Source organism: Podarcis muralis, chromosome 7, assembly GCF_964188315.1.
Source record: "Podarcis muralis chromosome 7, rPodMur119.hap1.1, whole genome shotgun sequence".
NCBI lineage: Eukaryota > Metazoa > Chordata > Lepidosauria > Squamata > Lacertidae > Podarcis > Podarcis muralis.
In genome coordinates, this window is record NC_135661.1 from 63106214 (window position 1) to 63127660 (window position 21447).

Sequence of the window (21447 nt, forward strand, 5' to 3'; positions counted from 1 at the left end):
ACGTTTCCTGGCATACCGTTTGCCTGAAGCATTATGCAAATGGAGATACGTAACTGCTGTTTATGGCAGTGAAATATTAACTATTCTTGGAGTTTTCTTTACCTATGTTCTTTTTTATAAACACCAGACAATATAGATTGGTGTGACTTATGTACATGTTTATCTATTTAAAGGAACAATTTAAAGTCTCTGGAGTCTAATGCAGCTAAACCCTACTCTTACACAGGGCTTTTAACCAACTCTCTTCCAGAGACAGATGAGCGCCACACCTTAACTCGAGCAGTACTGCTGTATCTGCTGCTTTCAGCTCATTTTCAGGGCCTAGATTCTAATGCACTTAGGGCCCCTCCAGACTGGTGCTTTTTTGCAGCTGTATTCTGCAACATGTCATTGATGTAATAAAAGTGCATTACTGGTGGTGGGTTAAAACTGGACAGTCTGCACATCATTCCACTTCATTAGTTTTTAAGTGATGCTTCCCAAATGTTACTGCATTATTGCTGTCTAGAATGGCATTCTTCTTTATTATTGATTAAATTTGTATACTGCCCTTCATTTGAAGATCACAGGGTGGTTCACTTTGGTGCTATACTGCAGCAAAAGCAGAATAGAAATTAAAGCACAACATTCATGGTCTAAAAAGTTACAGGGTTTCAGCAGGAAGCAACAGGGCATGCGCCAATCGGAAGCAGAGCAGTCTGTCCACTCCAGACCTTTTGCAGGTGCGAACAGTATTGAAAGAGGAATTGTGTGCTCACTTTGGCGGCACATACACTAAAAAATATTGAACAATACAGAGAAGATATATGGTCCCTGCACAAGAATTATACGCAATTTTATGAAGCGTTCCATAAAAAAGAAAAGAATATAACTGCTCCAGTATCAACATGAGTACAAATCATCGTAAAAGCAAACAAATGTCTGGAGGGGCCCTTGATTCATCTGTTGCAGACTGTGCCATCATGCATGTGTTCAAAATTTAAGAAGAAAATTGGAGTGAGGAAAACAAAGTTGTAACGGTAATTTAAAAATCCTTGACAATGGAAGGAGGGTGGGACAATGGCTGTGATAAAAGGAGCTGAGAAATGTTTTGTCCAGATGACTTCTTGTGAGTGCTAAGGAACATTGTGGTAAGGAAAGTTCACATTTCACAGGGAATAAACGTTAAGTGTTAAAAACTCAGGACACCACTGGAATATGACATGGTGTTATCTGCAAACGGCACTGGCTGTTAGCATTATCTATGAGAGAACTCTGTGTACATATCATAATTCTATTTTTGTCTTCTCACACTTCTCTCCCTTTGAGCATCACATGCTGGTGCAACATAAACCCATGAGTAGGCCTATAGCCAGTGCTCGGAATGAATTAGTTTGGTTTAAAGAAGCTTACTGAATTTGTTCAAAAATCTCTAAACTACTACTTGAATAGGTTTCAAAAGAGCAAGACTTGAGACTAGACCCAGGTGGCCTAATTTGTTTCTGGAGTGATTAGATGAAGTTGGCTATTTATTTGTTTGTTTGTTTGTTTGTTTGTTTGTGGGGAGGTTAGATGAGTTGCATCAAATCGACTGGCATCTCACACTATCCAGAGCATTTCCCTATCCTTTCAGGGAAGTGTGTTGGTTTTGCTACAGCTCCAAAGCAGCTTTAATTGTGCAGTCTGGATTTACTGGAATGTGATTCCCCCACACTCCACTCCCCTGCAAAATACTGACGGTTTGGAAGCACCCCTTTCAGGCAGCAACAAACTGAAAATCAGCTATTTGGCTCGGGCCTCATCCCTGCAGCCCTAGCCCTCAGACCCATGTGGCAATGCCTCTGCTTGCATGACAGATCCAGCTTGCAGAAACAGGTTGCGCAAAAGGGAAAAGAGCAGGATCCCAGCGGACAAGCGTATTGCGAAGCCAAGCTCACTCTCCCCGGCTCACGTGCTCAGAAAAGCAGCGTTGGCTCAACTGGAGCATGGAACGGGTCCCACCCCCCTCCCCCTTTCCTTTCAATTTCCTAAACAATTTCCTAATCAGACCTTTCTGTCTGGAGTTTATTAGCAATTCACAGAGCGAGAGGAAATGGTGGATTTTTTTTCTTTTCTTTTCTTTTTGGACCCTGCGTTAATGGAAGGGAAGGAGCTGGCATCAAAGTTCTTCTTTTGTAGCGGAGCAGCAGATAAAACCACAGAGGAAGCCTCTAAGGGACACCAGGCCTTCCTCCTGGCAGGCTGCACTGGCTGGAGTCAAGATAGCTGCTCAACTCTCTACACCGCCACATTTCTTTTTTGAGGGTTGGGGAGGCGGGGGGGGGGGGGGAGAGAGAGAGAGAAGGGAGAAGAGCGGGAGTTAAGAAAGCAGAGACCACAGTGTGGGCATCGTCTCCCTGGAAAAGGTCACATATTTTTAACCTCCCCCACCCCACTCGTTTACGACAATGGAGAGTTAGCAAAGCATAGGGCTCTGTGTAGAGATGGATGGATCTGTCAATTTCATCCCCCCCCCCCAATTTTTATTGTGTCCAACCGTAAGTTTGGTTTGCCCCATTTCGACATCCATTTGCAAATTCATATTTTTTAAAAAAAAACGGCCCAGAATTGTACAGGATTCTCCTAACTTATGCATTATTGTATGCTGTTTGGCCTAATATATGCATTTATGAAAGCAATCATAATGCAGTTTTGTACTTTATTTCCCACTAATATATGCATCTCCATGCACACTTGGTTGGTTGGAGAACTGCATTGCAAGATTCAGAGAAGTTTATTGTTTCAGGAAGAGTGAATGAAAGTGCACACTGAATGGATTCCTCCCCCACCCCTAGCCCTGTGAATTCAGCATTGGTGTGCAATAGAGAATGAGTGCAGAATTTGGAATTGGCCATTCAGAATTTTAATTCCTGATAATATTAACTATTTTTTGGGGCGGCGGGAGCCCAAAAATGATTAGACAATGTAAATAAGCAATGCCTGATAAGATTTAAGTAGCCAGATGTATCACAGAACATACTGTTTTCTCTCTCTGTGTGTGTTGGGGTGGGTGGGAATCAGAGCCTAAATATCCGTGGGCCCCTCCCTCCTTATGACTGCCAGATGCAGATTCATTTGGGCAAAATTGGGGGGTGGGGAATGCAGAATAAATTATGGAAAATACGAGAGAGTATGCAAATTTGCTTAATTTTATAATGTGGCACAGGTTTCAGAACCTCAGCTTTTTCTTGGCACAGATAGAGTATCTTGATTATTATTATTTATCCCTGGAGGGGAATTTGGAGAGAGTGGCTAAGGTATGTAATAAATGGAGGGGGTCTATTGATGTTTATAGTGGGAGTGGATTAGAGATCACTTTGCATATGGTTGGGGAGCAAGTGGCTGGTTTACATCTGCAGATGCTTCTGGGCAGGGGCGGGACTTTGGTCTTTCAAATTTCAGTGGCACCCTGTGCGAGGCCAAAATCCGGTGCTGCCCCCCCATGCCTCTTGCCTTCCCTTCTGCTCAATTCACTACATCATAATTGTGATGCCCTGCAGCACCCCCTAGACTCAGCACCCAGTGTGGCAGAACCGGTCACACTGCCCTAAATCCACCTCTGTTTTGGGGAATTAAGTAGGTGGGTCACTGGGATCTCAGTGTACCCAGTTTCTCTACAAACAAAACAAAATAAAAAGACAGGGAGATCTGGGGTGAAATACCAGAGATTTAGGCTCTCTGGACCACCCCCATCTAATAAAACACCCTTGCCAGGAACTGCCTTTGGGACTCTGGCTGCATACTTATTTAAAGCAGAGTTAAAGCACTCCCTGCCCCATACCTCAAGAATCCCAGGGGCTGCAATTCGTTAAGTGTGCTGGGAATGGTAGGTTTAGGATAAACTACCCAGGATTCCTTTGTAGGATGTGTGTTTTAAATGTATGGTGTGTACATCCCCTTTGGGGATGTTTCTTACTGTAGCCATTTCTAGGCTTCTCACTGAACCAAAGGAATTTTGTCTGTGTGTGGAACCCCACTCTCTGGTACTTCCAGCCCTGGGCCCTGAATCCGCCATCTTGTCACAACTTTCTCTGACACTTGTTTCCAGCATCCATATAATTGTTGGCAGTGGCTGGTAACTTTATGGACCAAAACAGTGGTTTATAATTATAATTATTTATTAAATTTGTATACCGCCCTTCATCCATAGATCTCGGGGTGGTTCACAACATAAAAATAATAAAATACATAATACAAACAAGAACAAGAACAAACCAATAACACGCCCACCCCTCCCACAACTCATTTAAAGGGGATTTGGATCTTGATCATCCCAGGGCCTGGTTGAATAGGAACATTTTCACCTGGTGATTGGTTTGCTTGTTTGTTTGTTTATTTATTTATTATTCAACAAAAAGGAGGCTTACGTAAGCGGTTGAACATTTTGCCAATTTTGGATGTGGCAGAAGATCTGATTAGTGCCTTTATCCCTCACAAGTTTGTTTCTTTGCTTTGAGCCTAAAAGAATGACGAATTTAATATACCTGAGGAAAAACTAGTAGGCAAGGAAGAATGGCAAGATAGTGGTGGTTGCTGTTCATTTCTGATGCCATTGACTTAAAAAAACAACCCAGTAGTTATGAAACAGTGGACTGAAATTAGTTTGTACATTGCATTGTATGAACAAGGCCGGGACAGGCAGTATGTGAGTGGCCCAGCACATGCTTTGCCTGCAAAAGGTCCCAGGTCTAATCCCTGGCTTCTCCAGGCAGGGCTAAGAGAGATCCGTGTCTGAAATCCTAGAGAGCTGCTCAGTCAGTGCAGTAGACAATACTGAGCTAGAAGAACCAATGTCCTGATGTGGAAGAACGCATCTCCCAACACAAGCAGCTTTCTTGTGAACAGGGGACACTCTAGAGACCCTTTGCCAGCTAGCGCAGACAACACTGAGATGAATGGACCAAACTCCTGACTTCCTTCACTTCTGTGCTTCTGTGGGTGAGGCTCCCTCTTCTTTGGAGTCAGAGCATTTTCTAAGGGTGACTGCAGACTTCTGCTTTATGTATCAGGATTTCTATAGGTTGTGTGAGTGTTCAGTTTTGAGAAAGTGCAAGTAAGAGGAGACATGATGGTGGAGGTATGTGAGCATATGCATGGCATGAAGAAATTGCACAGATAAAAAGGTTTCCTCCCTCTGTCTTAACCCTAGAACCTGTAGACATTCAATTGAAGCTGAATGTTGGAAGATTCAGGACAAATATAACAAAGTACTTAGTCTCGCGGAAGGCAACCATGGCCACCAACCTGGGCAAATTCATGGAAAGTAAGGTTATCAATGGCTTCTATCCATGATGGCTATGCTCTGACTCTGTGGTTGAGACAGTATGTTTATAAATACCAGTTGCTGGTAACCACAGAAAGGGAGAGTGCTCTTGTGCTTAGGCCCTGCTTGCAGGTTTCACACAGACCTCTGGTTGACCACTGTGGGAGCAGGATGCTAGACTATCCAGCAGACTCTTTATGTTCTTACATGTGAAGCCAACAATTTCCATAGCCTATTTAGCACATGGGTGGGAGAACCTATGGCCCTCTGGATGTTGCTGTTGGACTCCCAACTCCCATTAGACCAGCCAGCTTGCGCAGTGGTCAGCGATACAGGGTGTTGTAGTTCAGCAACACCTGGAGGGTCACAGGTTTCCAACCCCTGGTTCAGTGCATTGCCCACAAAAAACATGGGTAACAAACAATACAATTCTCCATCTGGTATCACAAATAGGACTTTCTGAGCCACCAGTTGGATGGATGGTGATTACATTTCCTAGCAGCCTAAATTATGCTTTGTAAATTGGACAGGCTTCTTACCCTAACAGCAAGCAGCTCCTGACCGATTTGCTCAAAGCTGAATCCAAGATGGCCCCCAGTCCACTTACGGGGTTTTTTGAGAGAGCAGCTGCCTCTGGTTGTCAGTCTCTGGTCTGTTCAGCAGTGTGCCCCCCCCTGCTCTGTTCACATGGGAGATTTCCTCTCCTTCCATGGGAGTCATTTCCCTGCTTTTTTTTTACCAGTGCATTAATGGACCCCTTTGGAGCTACCACCAAATCCTGGCGTATTTACCAAATGTGTTTACAATTAAACAAAAAACGCCAAACCGTCTGTAACCGTAACAAACAGGCCCAAGTCAGCAGCAGGGCAACGAAGGGCTGGAGGTCAACGCATTGTTTACTTTAATTTCTATGAAAGCTTTTTGGGAGATTTCTCCAACTCCCCTCTTGCTTTATTAAATTCAGATGAGGCATTTGGGGAAGGTTAGGTTACAGATGGTCCGAGGAAGTTTTTAAAAAGAAAACTGAAGCTTTAACCCATTGGTGAGGAGGATGAGTCTGTCTGGATGTTTCTACACTACAATTTGGAGCTGGTTTGCAAATTGCTTCAGTCGCCATTGTGTCACACTGCTTAACCTCCAAGCCCCACCTGCGGGGACTGTGATCCGCAGGGTCCCATCAAATGCCACAGCTCCCAAACCCTTCTGAGATGGGATCTGAGGAGGAATGAGACTGTTGGAGGAAGAGGAGGATAGATTATTCCTCTGGACTTTGGTCTGGACATTTCTCATTTCTTCAATGCTGCTCCCTAAGCCTACCTGTTACTTAAAGCAGGTGTGGGAAAACTTTTTCAGTCTGAACAACCTTCCAAGGGCCACATACCAGTGGGTGGGGCCAGGGACAAAAGGTAGGCAGAGCAACGAATACAGATTTTACCTTTGTAAAGTACCATAGTATCTACACATGCTCACTCACCTTCAAGAAGCATTGTCTGAGTTCAAGGACACTTTCCAGAAAGAAAGAAAAAATACTCAAAAAGGGTGTGAAAAGGGGCCAATAAGGGGTATGGCCCCTGGAAGGGGGCATGGCCTAGGAAGAGTCCTGAGGGCCAGATGGAGAGGCCTTGTGGGCTGCAGTTGTCCTCTGAGCCTGAGGTTTCCCATCCCTGACCTAAATCCTGCTCTGGATGAGTCAATAGGCACAAGTACACACTGTTCAATGGTGCCATTGTGTAACCCCAAGCAGAGCAACTTGCCTTTAAATTCTTGACATTTTCAACTTTGGTAGGGGGTAGGGTGAAGAGTATAACAGTCACCATCAGGCCTGTTCTGGTTAGGTTCAGGCAGACAATATAAATACTTAAATTTTAAAAAACGAATTAAACAAATGTTATAGTGGTTACAGCCAGCATGGCTCCCTCCAGACTATGTTGGAGTACCAATCCCATCATCTCTGACCATTGATCCTATTTGCTGGGACTGATGGTCCGCTGACCACCTAAGCAGGTCACTCTCCAATCATCCTGTTGGTGAAGGCAAAAGGAGAGAGAAATCAAAACCCATTCCATTGTGCCATATTGCCTGGCTGCAAGTCAGAATATCACCCCATTAAGTTCCCTCCAGCTTTGGTTGTAGGCAGGGATGGGTGAATCAGTCAGTTTTTATATATCTCGTTTCTCATTTTTCCAATCTCAAATTCAGCTATCCACATTTCAGCATCAGTTTCCTTTTTTAAAAAAGTCCCCTTGAGAAATCATCATTTGTATGTATTTCTTTTAAAAAACTTGTTTTTGTATGCAATTTTGCCAAATCGCTGTCTCTTTGCCTCTGTCTTTCTGCAAGCAATTCCCCCTAATATGATACAATTCTTGATGTTATTTTCACTAACATATGCATTTATTCACACTTTCCCTAAGGATACATATTTTTGTACATATAATTTGGTTGGAGAACTGTGAAGAAGTGCAAATTTAAAAGGATGGCAGTGGTCTGATTCTTATATTGTTTCAGCATGTGCAAGTTAGGTAGTTTTGTCTTCAAATGCAAACTAAACTGAATTTGTTCTCCAGTTCTACCCTGGCCTGAAGTTGAGGGTTCTTTTTCTGACTTTCTCAGGCAAAGGTGTCCATAAAGGTTCTGGCTTAAACCCTGAAGGCATGTGACCACTATCTCTAGGTTCCGTCTCAGGAACCCAGTTATTTCCTCAAGTGGTGCAGCAGCTCAGGACATGGCCAGCTCATTTTCCTTTGACTCTTCAAGGCCAGGGCCATGAGAGATAGAGATAAGTTGTTGTCCTTGTGTCATCATAACACCTTAACTTTGAGCCATCCAAACTAGTGGACAGATAAAAGGTGTGTAGAGGGGGACTTATTGACACTGCACACAATCTGAGAAACCTGCTACTTAAAGATATGGTGTTGGTCAATAGCTCAAATGGCTTTAAAACTGATCTAACAATGGCTATTAGTCACAATGTTTAAGAGCAGATCAGAGGCCGTAAGCCAAGTTTGGCAGGTGGTAGGGTTATGCATGGTAGCCCCAACAATCAGCTGATTGCCAGAGTTTGCCAAATACTGTACACAGGACTTTGCAGATACAAAGATACCTATACCACACCTGACATATATGGCATCAGGCTTAGGGCAGGTGGGTGTGGCTTCATCAAAATGGCCTCACCAGTCAAATGGGGAGGCCTGTCAGGCATTATTATGTCTATGGACTGGAGGTTCTCCACTACTACCTTACACCAATGAGTAAGAGTTTCTGACGACCAGCAGCAGGAGACATCTATTGGGTGCGTATCCTGCTTGTGTGCTTCCCAGGGTTATCTTTCTGCCCTGACTTTCTCCGACCCGTAAGAAAGGGCCCCATTATTACTGAATTCTGGTTTTTATAATACTTTTCCTGGTTTTTATGTTGCACCTGTTTTTATGACACTGCTTTATTGCATTTTTATATACCACTTAGATTTTTAAATATGAGATTTAGAAATGCTTTTAAATGAACGAATAAGCAATAAAAAATTGTGGGAACCCTGGCATGCTGGACTGAATGGACCAGCAAAGTTTGGTCCAGCATGGCTCTGCTGACATCCTTGCTTTCTGCAAGTTGCTGGCTCCTTTTTTTTTTTTAAAAGGGCAAAGCCGGTTAATCTCTACTGCGGCTGATATGAGTTGTAGAGTTAGTCTGGAGCCCTGAAGAGCCAGCCAGAGGATGAGTTAGGCAGCTTTCGTGCAACATCCCACCCCTCCGATTTGGTGGTTTTGCCCTCGTGTCTTGTGCCTGGCCATCTTCCCCTTCAAAGCTTCCCTCACATGCGGGACTGGTTAGGCCTCGATTATTCATCCTTCCTGACGGAAAAAGGTTAGAGCAACAGGCTCTTGTGACACATGCCGACGTCATCAGGCTGGGGAGTGGGGTCTTGAGGCCTCTGCTGGGAACAATTTTGTTCAAAGGCTGTGGCACATTGGGCTGGATTGGTTAACAGAAAACACAACAGATGAAAAGCAGGTTGCTGGCGGGAGAGGAGCATGGGCAGTTACTTGCACGAACCCTGGATCAGATATTGAGCTGAGCTGTTATCTCTAGCGCATAGCAAATAGCATGCCTGAATGTCAGGGACTCCAGGTATTTGATCTCGGCAGAGGTTGCCAGATCAAAATTGCAATAAATGGAAAGGGCATTCTGGAGTACTCTGGGTTTACTGGGAGCACTGATGTTCTGAAATAACCATGAGAGGGAAGGTACCAGAAAAGCCTATCAAAGTTGCCACCGTTGTTGTGTCAACATCCAGCTGGGTTTCAGGCCCAGTTCAAGGTGCTGGTTTGAGCTTTTAAAGCCCAAATGAGACCTGCTTCTATCAGAAAATGCCTCTCCCCATGAATGACTTGCTAGGATGAAAAGTGGAGGCTGCTGAATCGGTTGCAGGGATGTCCTGGACTTTCCCATTTACTATTCCCACAGCTGTCAAATGAGGTCTTCTGCCCATTGCTCTTAATTGTAATGAAATAACCCACAGCACACTTTGGACAGAATCAGCAGGGTGTTGTTTGTTTGGGGCAATAATGTGTTTTAAAAATTAAAAATAAAACCTTGCTCCCTGCTTGCTTTTTGCACTGTATTTTTAGCAGGGTTATCAACTGGTTAAAGAATTTTATAAGTGTGTTGTTATTGTTATTAAATGTATGTTGCTTGCTACATAAATAAACAGCACAGGCTGCTATCCTATACAAACTTTGGGGGAAGTTACTTTTGTAGAACTTACTTTTGAGTAGACCATGTATAGCACTGTACTGTTAATCAACTTTCAGGTAGGTAGCCGTGTTGGTATGACGCAGTTGAAATAAATAAAAAATAGTCCAGTAGCACTTTAGAGACCAACTAAGTTTGTTCTGCTTTTGTGTGCATGCATGCACATGAAAGCTTATACCCAGAACAAACTTAGTTGGTCTCTAAGGTGCTACTGGACAATTTTCTTTGTTAATAATAATAATAATAATAATAATTTATTTATACCCCGCCCATCTGGCTGGGTTTCCCCAGCTACTCTGGGCGGCTTCCAACTGAATGTTAAAAACAGTACAGCATTAGACATTAAAAATTTCCCTAAAGAGGGCTGCCTTCAGTTGTCTTTTAAAAGTAAAATAGTTATTTAGTGCTTTGACATCTGGTGGGAGGGCGTTCCACAGGGCAGGCGCCACTACCGAGAAGGCCCTCTGCCTGGTTCCCTGTAACCTTACTTCTCGCAATGAGGGAACCGCCAAAAGGCCCTCGGCGCTGGATCTCAGTGTCCGGGCTGAATGATGGGGGTGGAGACGCTCCTTCAGGTATACAGGACCGAGGCCGTTTAGGGCTTTAAAGGTCAGCACCAACACTTTGAATTGTGCTCGGAAACGTACTGGGAGCCAATGCAGATCTCTCAGAACCGGTGTTATGTGGTCCCGGCGGCCACTCCCAGTCACCAGTCTAGCTGCCGCATTCTGGATTAATTGCAGTTTCTGGGTCACCTTCAAAGGTAGCCCCACGTAGAGCGCGTTGCAGTAGTCCAAGCGGGAGATAACTAGAGCATGCACCACTCTGGCAAGACAGTCCGCGGGCAGGTAGGGTCTTAGCCTGCGTACCAGGTGGAGCTGGTAGACAGCTGCCCTGGACACAGAATTAACCTGTGCCCCCATGGACAGCTGTGAGTCCAAAATGACTCCCAGGCTGTGCACCTGGTCCTTCAGGGGCACAGTTACCCCATTCAGGACCAGGGAATCCCCCACACCCACCCGACCCCTGTCCCCCAAAAACAGTACTTCTGTCTTGTCAACCTCAATCTGTTAGCTGCCATCCATCCTCCAACAGCCTCCAGGCACTCACACAGGACCTTCACCGCCTTCACTGGTTCTGATTTAAAGGAGAGGTAGAGCTGGGTGTCATCTGCATACTGATGAACACCCAGCCCAAACCCCCTGATGATCTCTCCCAGCAGCTTCATATAGATATTAAAAAGCATGGGGGAGAGGACGGAACCCTGAGGCACCCCACAAGTGAGAGCCCAGGGGTCTGAACACTCATCCCCCCCCCACCACTTTCTGGACACGGCCCAGGAGAAAGGAGCGGAACCACCGTATAACAGTGTCCCCAGCTCCCAGCCCCTCAAGACGGTCCAGAAGGATGTTATGGTTGATGGTGTCAAAGGCCGCTGAGAGATCCAGCAGAACTAGGAAACTTGTAAGATCGTCTAGTGTGTTAGACTGTCAGACCAGGACTAGGGGTTCTCATCGCCAGAGCTACGAAGTTCAACTTAGACTATTTACTATCTCTCAACCTAAACTACCTACAGGGTTGTAGTGAGGATGAAACAGGAGAGAATTGTGAGAATTTATGCTCTTGGGCATTTTGTAAGTCACTTAAGAGACTTCTTGTGTAGAAAGCAGCTGATACTTTGCAATAAAAATAACAACGCAATTATAAAATTTGCTTCAATGTCCTCCAAGTGAACACAAAAGGCCCCTTTATCTCCACTTCCTATGTGGCTTCTCATGTGACCAGACACTCCTGTGCCCCAAATTCTTTTACAGAATTTTGGTCTTCTTCCAGCATCTCCCTCTTCTCATTTCAAGTTGACAAGAAGCCTCCGGGGCACAGAGTAGTGATAAGAGACCCTTTTGAGATCATACTATCTGTGGGGATGGTAGTGGGTATGAGGAAGGGTGTGGGAGACATGAAGGAATGGGCAAGTGATACAGATTCGCCCTGAGCTTACATATGAAGCTGTCTTATATATATATTTTATTTTATTCATTTAAAGTGTTTATAGCCCACCCTTCATCAATACAGATACCAGGGTGGGGTACAGAACAGAAAGGGGGGAAAAACTACCACCCATTTGCCCTTGTAGATTTCAGCAGGTAAGAGAACAGGGACAAAAGTGGAATTAGTTGGCTCTACCTATCATTGGCTCTGGTTCTGCCTACTGTTGGGTCTCCCTGCCTTCCATCCTACCAGTCCCAATGGGCACCAGCCACCACTGCTGCCTGGATATGGCTCTCCAAGGCCTTGGGCAAGTATCATGCCACACCCTGCAAACTCAGAACGATCCACTGTATTGGAAAGGTTGGCAATTGAACTTGCGACTTTCTGCAAGGAAAGCATGTGCTCCACCTCTGAGCTAGGGCACTTCCCCATAACTGATGACCAACAGTACTTACAGTAATTCTCACTCCAGTACACCCAAAGAGTGGCACAGCTGTTTAGGCACTTACAGCTTAGAACCCTAAAATGAATTCAAACCCGATTACCTCCCTTGGCTTCTACCCACACTGCAGGGAGCTCATTTTTTTGAGGGTGTTCAGAATAGTCTGAGATTATGAAGGGCCTTCCCATATCTGGCCAAAGACTCAGTCCTCCACCCTTTTCTCACAGAAGCCAACAGGAAGACCACAAGCAAGACTTAGATGACCCTCCAATTCTGTAAGCGCTACCACACTCTTCCACTCCTATATCCCTGGTACTGAATCAGACTATTGCTCTATCTAGCTCAGAGGTCTACACTAGGTGTGGGGAACCTTTGACCTTCCATAGGATGCTGAACTACAACTCCCATCAGCCCTAGCAAGCATGGCCAATGGCCAAAGATGGTGGGAGTCATAGTTTAGCAATATTTGGCCAAAGGTCTACACGAGTGATGGCCAAACTCCAGCTGTTTTGGGACTACAACTGCCATCATCTGTAGATAACAGGACCAGTGGTCAGGGATGATTGGAACTGTAGTTCCAAAAACAGCTGGAGGGCCAAGTTTGGCCATCACTGGTCTACACTGACCTTCAGCAGCTCTTCAGGATTTCAGATGGGCACCGTACCAGGAGATGCCAGGGGTTGAATCAAGGAGTGTTTACATGTAAAGCAGATGCTCCACCACTGAACCACAACCCTCCCCCATGGTATTCACGCCCTCTGATATTGGAGGGGTGTGTGTGTGTGTGTGTGTGTGTATACACACACACACACATGTATACACTCATGCACAAGTGTACACATACATAGCATTCAATCTCGTGTATAAGTTGAAATCATCATCATCATCCCCGCGGCCCGCCTTTCCCCAGCACACTTTGAGTCGGTTCACCGCAGAGTTTTGCCATGTGATTTACCCGTGTCTGTCGACCAAGAGAAGCCGTAAGGAGTTATTTACGCACGTTGGCGCTCCTCTCGTTTAGCGGCCAGAATGCCAGCAGCAGGTCGGTTCCGCCCCCAAATACTCCCACCTTCTTTCCCACTCGCATTCTCTACACGCTAGTTTGGGTCGTGTGAATTGGCCCGGGCAGGCGGCGGCGGCGCGTGTGTGGAGGTGCTAGCTACTCTTCCGGAAACCAGTCCAGCACTGGTCTTGGGCCCTCTCTGGCTGCGGACGGAGGAGGTGCCGTGGCGGCGCTGCCTTGCTGTCGTGCTCCCAAGCGGCGGTCCTGTGTGGCTGCAGAGCGCGCCATTCACAGCTCGGCCGCCGAGCTCTCTCCTCCTCCCGCTGCGTGCCAGCAGTACCAGCAGCAGCAGCAGCAGCAACCTTGCCTGCTCTAGGAAGCGGGCAGCCTGTGACGCTTTCCTGCTTCATTGCCTAATGCGATTTCCGTTCTCCAGCAGCTCAGCGGCAAGAGACGCAGACTGAAACACCCCCCACCCCTCCCCACTGATTTTCTACAAGGCTCTAGCGGTGAGTGCCGGTTACATGCCTGGTTATAGCAAGCGAGAAAGCTGCGAGGGGCTGGCGCACTGACACACACAGAGCGGCGGGGTGGTGGTGGTGGTTGCAACCAGATCCCCTTCGGTGCCAAAGCTGGGACAAAACTGCATCATATTCCCTGTTTGTTGCTTGTGAAGGGATTTTTGCAGCAGCGACCGTGCCTGTCTGCGCAACCACTTGCGTTTGGCAGGATGCCAGATGGACGCCCCCGCTCCTTTGCTGAATTCGTGTGTCGTAAAGTTAAACAATGTGGGCTCGAGAGAGGATTAGGACCGGTGTGTTTGTGTGTGTAGACAAAACTGCTACAAGCTTAGGAGGTATTTAGGTGCAGGGGTGGAAACTGCCCAGCCTCCCCTTAGACTGTGTATAGCAGGGAGAGGGAAGCTGTGCCCCTCCAGATGGGGACTCTGACTCCCATCATCCCTGATCACCGGCAAGGTTTAGGAGCTGGACTCCAGCAACATATGGAGGGCCACAAGTTCCCCATCCTTGTTGAGCAGCAGCTTTTGCCAGTCTGGTGCCCTCCAGATGTAGCTGGACTCCAGCTCCCATCACCATATGGGGCTGGCTGGGGCTGATGGGAATTGTATATCAACAACATCTGGAGGGTACTAGGTTGGCAAAAACTGCTGTATGGGAATCAGCTGTGCTGCAGCTGAGTAGCAGAGTCTCTCTGTTTATAGGCCTCGTCACCCTCTGTTCAGTTGTTCAGTTTGTCCATGAGTTGCCCAGTGTTCATTTTGCAACCTCCAGGCCACCCAAGGCCCCCAAACCTACTGCCTTTCCCTTGTTTGGCCTGTAATCTGCCTAAAGTCATGAAAATGCTTTGGGTTGGTGAACTAAATTGTTTTTACAATGGTGGTGCATGAAGGCAAGCAGGAATATCTCTGCACCCCATCAGCCTGCAGAAGATGCTTTGAGAAACAGGTCACTGGCCACTTAAAAATTGTTACCAGCTCTTGGTCAAAGAGTGGGGAACCTGTGTGTCTCTTGGTGTTGTTGGGCTCCAACTCCTAATGCCCCTGCCAGCATGACCCGTGGTCAGGGATGATGGGAGTTGTAAGTCAGCAAAAACATTAGAGAGCCATGAGCCTCACCTTGCCCCAGGTGTAGGTGAATTCCATCTCCATTGTCTTTCTGTCTGTCAAAAGTAACAGCCAACAGCCTCTCTTCAAGTCACGTTGTAGGTGTTTTATTTTTTGAAAAAATATATTGCATGTTACCGCCAGGGTTTGCCAAAGTTCCACAGCCTGAGGCAATGACATTGCTGGAGTGCAAATTTAGAAAGAGCAGAGAAAGAAAGAAACCAAATTGTGAGTGTCCTCTGTGGATGTGTGCCTTATCACAGCCTCTCAAAATGGTTTACCACCCAATTGTGACTTGTGGGGTTTCAGCTGAGGGCTGTTTCACACATGGCAGGAGACCAGGAGATGGGGAAGCTGTGGCTCTCCAGATGTTGTTGGGCTCCAGCTCCCATCAACTCTGACCATTGACCATGTTAGCAGATTGGAGTCCCACAACATCTGGAGGCCATAGGTTCCCCATTCTTGACATAGGCCAGAAAAAGGCCCTTAGTTATGGAAGCTATGCTTTGCCCACATGGTCAGAGGTATGCCTCTGAATACAAGTTGCTGGAAACTGCAAGAAGGGGGAACACTTTTGTGCTCAAGTCCTGCTTGCAGGTTTTGCACAGGCACCTGGTTGGCCACTATAAGAAGAAGATGCTGAACTAGATGGGCCATTGGCCTGATCCAGCAGGCTCTGCTTATGTTCTTACATGGATGTGACCTGCGTGTGGGTTACACATTTTGTTCCTATATTTCTCTCTCTTACTCTCTTTTCCCCAGCTGGGAGGGTGCACAGATGTTCGCCATGTGTCAGCCAGAGATACCCATTAACCCGCTGTTCAATGAGGCAAAGGGGAACTCTCAACTGGACACTGCTTACCTTGGTGGAAGGGACTGTCGGCCAGATACAAACCTCAATTTCATGGGCAAGGAGGCCTATGACACCAATGAGAACTGGAGCCAGTGCACGCCAGGGGAATCGGAGCAGCGAGGAGGGAACAATGAACCTGAGGCATCTGATAACCAAATAGTGCTTATGCAGAGGCAAATTGCAATGAGCCAACCACAGGATGTCCCCCAGGGCTTGAAGTCTGGTGGCATGTCCTTTGCCTCTGAAGAAGAAGAGGAGGAGGAGGAAGAAGAAGAAGAAGAGGAGGAGGAAGAGGACATCCGCAGACCTCCAGAAGGAGCAGAAGTCAATGACCCAGAGCATGAGAAGGTGGTGACCAAGGAGAGGATAAAAGAAAGGAAGCTGGCCAGCTCCCCTTTAGAAGACAATGGTTATGCCAGCAGTTCCTTAAGCATTGATAGTCCTGACAGCGGGGCAGCCAGTGCTTGGGACATGCTTGCTGTTGCCACTGAAGACTGGAAGGGTCATGGAGAACCATGTTCCACTGCTGAAGCTGAGCCAGAAAACTCTCCTTCTAGTTCTGAGACCCTCTTCCCAGCACTGGCCGAGGCTTTCCGCAATCTTCAGGACAAGAAGAAGTTCAAGGAGCAGGAGAAAGAGAAGCACCATGTCCACTTGGTGATGTATCGTCGCCTGGCTTTGCTCCGCTGGATCCGCAGCCTCCAGCAGAAGGTGGTTGACCAGCAAAACCGGCTGCAGGAGAGCTTTGACACCATCTTGGACAACCGCAAGGAACTCATTCGATGTGTCCAGCAAGGCATGGGTTATGCCAAGAACCCAGCTCAGGCAGAATTGTAAAGGACATGACACACATTCACACTTTTCTCTTTCTGTGGGCCCTTCAGTCCTTAGCTTGGTCACACAAGCGAGGTGCCTACAGATTTCCATATTTGCATGGGTGGGAGACTTGTGCTTTTTAAAATGTTTGATGTTCCTCCTGTGGTATACCAGAGCATCAGTAGCCCACTGAGCATGGGCATCTTGAGCCCAGCACATGGCCCATATTATTTACAAGTAGATGCAACTTTTCAAGCTTGTTTCACTCTTCATTTTGGTGCATGGCTTCTCTTGGTGAAATGCAAACACAGTGGATAACAAAATGGAATATATGGTCCTATGATAAGGTCTCAAGAACATGAATAAAAGCTGGGAAGGACATTGGCATATATGCCTTGAAGCCTGATGTCTGGGACCAGGAGAAAGGAGCTTGAAAGGGGTCAGTTGCCATTGGCCTTTATGCCCTGTGTTGGAGAAAGGAACTTCAATCTGGCTCAAACCATGATACAAGCAGTTTGGAGCAGAATCCTCATGATCCTGAATATCAGGTGATGCAAGACAGCCAATCCTGATGATACTTTGCCTGCTGCAGCTTCTAGATCTGTTGCATTCCCTGAGTCTGAGCTACTTATTTTTCTAAGTGAAGCCAGAAGGCTACCCCACTGTGCTTCCAGGTTGTTTTCCTGCCGCCTGCCTTCTACACCGTCTCCTTGTCATTTTCCTGTCATACAATCATAGAATTCTAGAGTTTCATTTAGTCTAACCCCCCGTAATGCAGGCATCACAGCTAAAGAATCACTGGCAGATGGCCATCCAACCTCTGTTTAAAAACCTCCAGTGAAGGACAGTTCACCACATCTGAAGCAGTCCGTTCCACTGTTGAACAGCATTTACTGTCAGGAAGTTCTTCCTAATATTTTCTTGTAATTTGAACCTCTGGAGCAGCAAAAAACAAGTTTGCTCCACCTTCCTTTTGTGTTTGTCAACTGCAGAAACAGTGGTGTTGGCTCTGTTTCCCATCCAGGTCCAAGCTATCTGTCCTATTCCATTTCCTATTCTGCTTCCAGGTACCTCCAGCATATTCATGCACTGCTGATCCTGCTAGCACTAAAAACAAGGTGCCCGGAACGAAAAAAAAGCATGGAGAGATTTAGAATGATCAGAAAATGTGGCTAGTTCTCATGATTATTTTTCTGCTTTTTATTTTTTATATAACCATTGTTGATTCCGTCCCTGCTGCCCCAGTTAGTGTGGGTTGACTTTGCATGCACAGGATATTGCTTTTGTTCATAGATTACCGGTAGCATGTGTCCCAAAAAAACCCTCACATGCAAACTACCCAAAGTTGTTAAGCTTTCCGATTCTGCGCCAATCCTTGAGGATGTGCTGAACCATTTCACAAGTCTGAATCTACAGGTTCAAATGCATAATTGCATTGTCTGTAAAAACTGCACCTTTTATGGATTTTGATCCTATAAGACAACATTCTTGTGACAGAATACTGGCTTTCTGCTTGCAAGATGTCTTATTTAAGTTTTAAAAGCATTTATATTTTGCATTTCCTCAAGTGGAAATAAGAGCTAAAATACCACCCTGGTGGTCTAGGCTTTTAGGGCTATTGCTCTTAATGTTTTCTCTAAATAAATTAAACCAAATCAATATTTTTGCTTTGCACCAAAAGGAAAGTTGTTCTCAAGAAATATTCTGGACTAATGTCCAGAGGTTCATTATTGTTATGATTGTTGCTATGTTTTGGGAAGGTCCAGTTGTACAACTGCAAAAGCACGCAGTGTTGAATCTTGTTGGTGAACAATGACTGTCACATGGCTCAAAGCTTATGAAAACTGGGAGTGTGCAGCCAGCTGGAGCATGTCCAAAGCAGCAGGTTCCTGCCCACCCTGCATGTGTCTGAAGCCAAATGGTTTTTAATAAAACAGGTTGAATACGTCTAGCCTGCTAGAAGAATGGACAAGACACTGTCTCTCCAGCTGAAATCTTTTGTAATGTTTGCAGACCTACCAGTCCCATCTGGTGCAAATGGTGTCAGGTCCAGTACAGTGATCTGGAAAGGAGGGAAGTTGCTTCTTCCTGGCTGTCTTTCCAACTATTATAACTTTTTGGGTCTTGAATATTTTCACTGCTGCTGTCCAATATATTAAGGTTGGGCTTGTTTTTTTAAAGCTGTCAGGGCTGGAACAGCTGTCATCTAGTCAAATATTGCCAGTGGACCAACCTTGGTCAGAAACTCTCAAACATTTCGAGGTGCTAAATATTTGCACTGGCAAAAGAGTTAGCTCTAGTGCAATGGGATTTCCCCCTTTTTCCTCTGCATGCATGCCATCCCAAATTCTGCTCTGAAGGATTGGGGGGGAAACCAGAACTGGTTTAAGAGGCACCTGCGGTGCTGCAGGGAGGAGATGGGGAGAACATTCTGTTGCACAAGGAGAAGTCCTGCTGAAACATTGTCCTTGTCACTACGTTGAATACAACACTTCATGTTTAAGTGCCCTGTGGTCTGGAAAGTGGGCTCACCTGCATGGACTTTCGTTGCACTTAGAAGTAGCCACCTCCTGCCCCCTTCTCTCTTGAGAGTCTTGGTCCTCTCACATCCTTCCCTGGCTAGCTTCTGCTGCTGGAACATATGCTGTTACCTGTGGCCCTCCAGATGTTGTGTCTAGTGGATAGGATAACAGGAGCACAGGCTTTCTCTCCCAGTACTGTAACTACTCGGGCATCAGTTGGCAATATTGAACTTGAGAACTGCCTAAGGGTTTGGTTTTGTTGCTGTTGTTTTTTAGACTGATGAAAATCCAACTTTAACATGAAAGCATCTCCCATAATTGAACCTGTGAGTTTTTGGACCAAGTCCATAGGATTGTATCCAACATTAGCTATACTTGGTGGAGACCCAATTGAATGAATGGGCATGACAAACTTAGGTCCATTAATTTCAATAGGTCTATTCTGAATAGAACTTAGTTGGATACAATCCCTAGTTTTTAAGATGCATCCGTGTTTAAAGCTGCTACCCCACTGACCTTTGTTTAAATTATATTCAAGTTTTACTTGTTACATGCAGAGTATTTTTTTGAATGTCATGTGTTTACTTTTAGACTTTAAAAAATGCACATAGCTCTATTTATAGTATATATATATCTATATATTTTAAACAACTGGTGCCATATCAAGAAACTCAAATCCTTGGGTTGGGTTGAGGTGAGAATGAGTCTCAACTCTGATGTTTTATCAGGCTGAAGAGAATGAAGATTATGCGTCCAACATCAAAGACAAGAGAGATTTTGATGTGAATTGTATGTTATTGTTGTGTATTTTTTTACAGAATGAATTTATTGCATAGTATAACATATTTATATCAGGAGACTGGATTAGTGGCATGAATTAGCATTACTATCTGGTAGTATTTGTTGTGATTTGCAATCAGTAATGCAAATTAGGAACAATACTGCACATGTCACCAAAAGATGAAAGGAAAATTCAGTTCTAATTATGGGCAAAACATTATTATTATTTACTTTTAAACCATCCTTTTACCTATAGGACCCCAGGGTGGTTTACAAAACAGATAAAATACAACATCACAGAACAATATTTAAATAGCTAAAAACCTAAAAAAATAGCTACCGAAACTCAAAAATGACAATGTGATACATTCCATACTGCAAGTGTTTGTTCTGAGCAAAATAATCCACAAGACCATAAAGTGAGAACTTGCTGTTCATTCCCTGGGGAAGGCATTTGAATGTAGAGCTCTAGGACATGCTCATATATGGCCATATTGTGGTGGCTGGAGCACCAGAAAGTTTGCCTCTAATGCTAGAAGCTGCTGGGAGCAGAAGCTGCTTTTTAAAAATGGTATTTCTGCACTGATTAGGGTCGCTCTGTTGTGGGTGATGGTCCAGTCAGAAATGATGGAAGATTCTATAGCTATATGACTGCTTTAAACTGATTTAATAGTCATTCCCCTTTTCCAGTTTTTAGGGTATGGTGGGAGGGGTTACGTACAGATCTCTGGGCGCCCTAACAAACTATAATTCCCAGTGTCCATTCCTGGATGCCGCTAAACGGGTAAAAGCTTGCTATGTTTGTGGTGTAGTACAGGCTATTATGTATAAATGGGTGGTTTTTGTATGTGCAATAAGTAAGCATGTGTATTGCTTGTGTGTTATTTTTCATTTAAAATAAAAAGTTCACATGCCTGCTCTTTGGTTGTAGGATGTTGCATATTCTATAAATGGAAAACAGGCTGAAAATGTTTCCCCATGCCTGAGCTGTGTGATCTCCTTTACTGCCAGGATCTAAAGCAACGTGAAACTAGTTCAGCAATGCAAATTCAGGGGAGACTTAGTTTTTCTTGAAACATAACTGCAGCTAGTTTCACCCTGGGCCTCATGGCAAGCTGATTTTGAAACTGCAGAGTTTCTCAAGCAGTTTGTTATTGGGCAGAGATGGTGGAACCACTTATTTCAGGGGTGGGTAGCCTGTGGCCCTCCAGATGCTGATGGACTCCAACTCCTACCATCAGCCACATCCAGCCTGGCCAATAGTCAGGGTGATGGAAATTGCAGTTCAGGAACATCTGGGGAGCCACAGGCTCCCAATCTACTCAAAGGAATAGTCAAAAGACTGGCTGAGTTTTCCCAGTTCTACACAGAATGGGAACAGTTAGAAG

General features: G+C 45.4%; 1 protein-coding gene and 1 non-coding gene across 2 annotated transcripts; both read left to right on the plus strand.

Moving 5' to 3' along the window:
• The first annotated feature begins 750 nt into the window (after positions 1 to 750).
• LOC114603654 (U6 spliceosomal RNA) lies at positions 751 to 858 on the plus strand. The gene has a single exon (XR_003708126.1). It is a non-coding gene; the product is annotated as a U6 spliceosomal RNA (small nuclear RNA).
• A 12707-nt stretch (positions 859 to 13565) lies between these two features.
• C7H1orf216 (chromosome 7 C1orf216 homolog) lies at positions 13566 to 20979 on the plus strand. The gene is made up of 2 exons (XM_028738922.2): positions 13566 to 13973; positions 15851 to 20979. Exon 2 carries the CDS (start codon positions 15867 to 15869, stop codon positions 16776 to 16778), a length of 912 nt encoding a protein of 303 aa, XP_028594755.2. The 5' UTR covers positions 13566 to 13973; positions 15851 to 15866; the 3' UTR covers positions 16779 to 20979.
• The last annotated feature ends 468 nt before the right edge of the window (positions 20980 to 21447 follow it).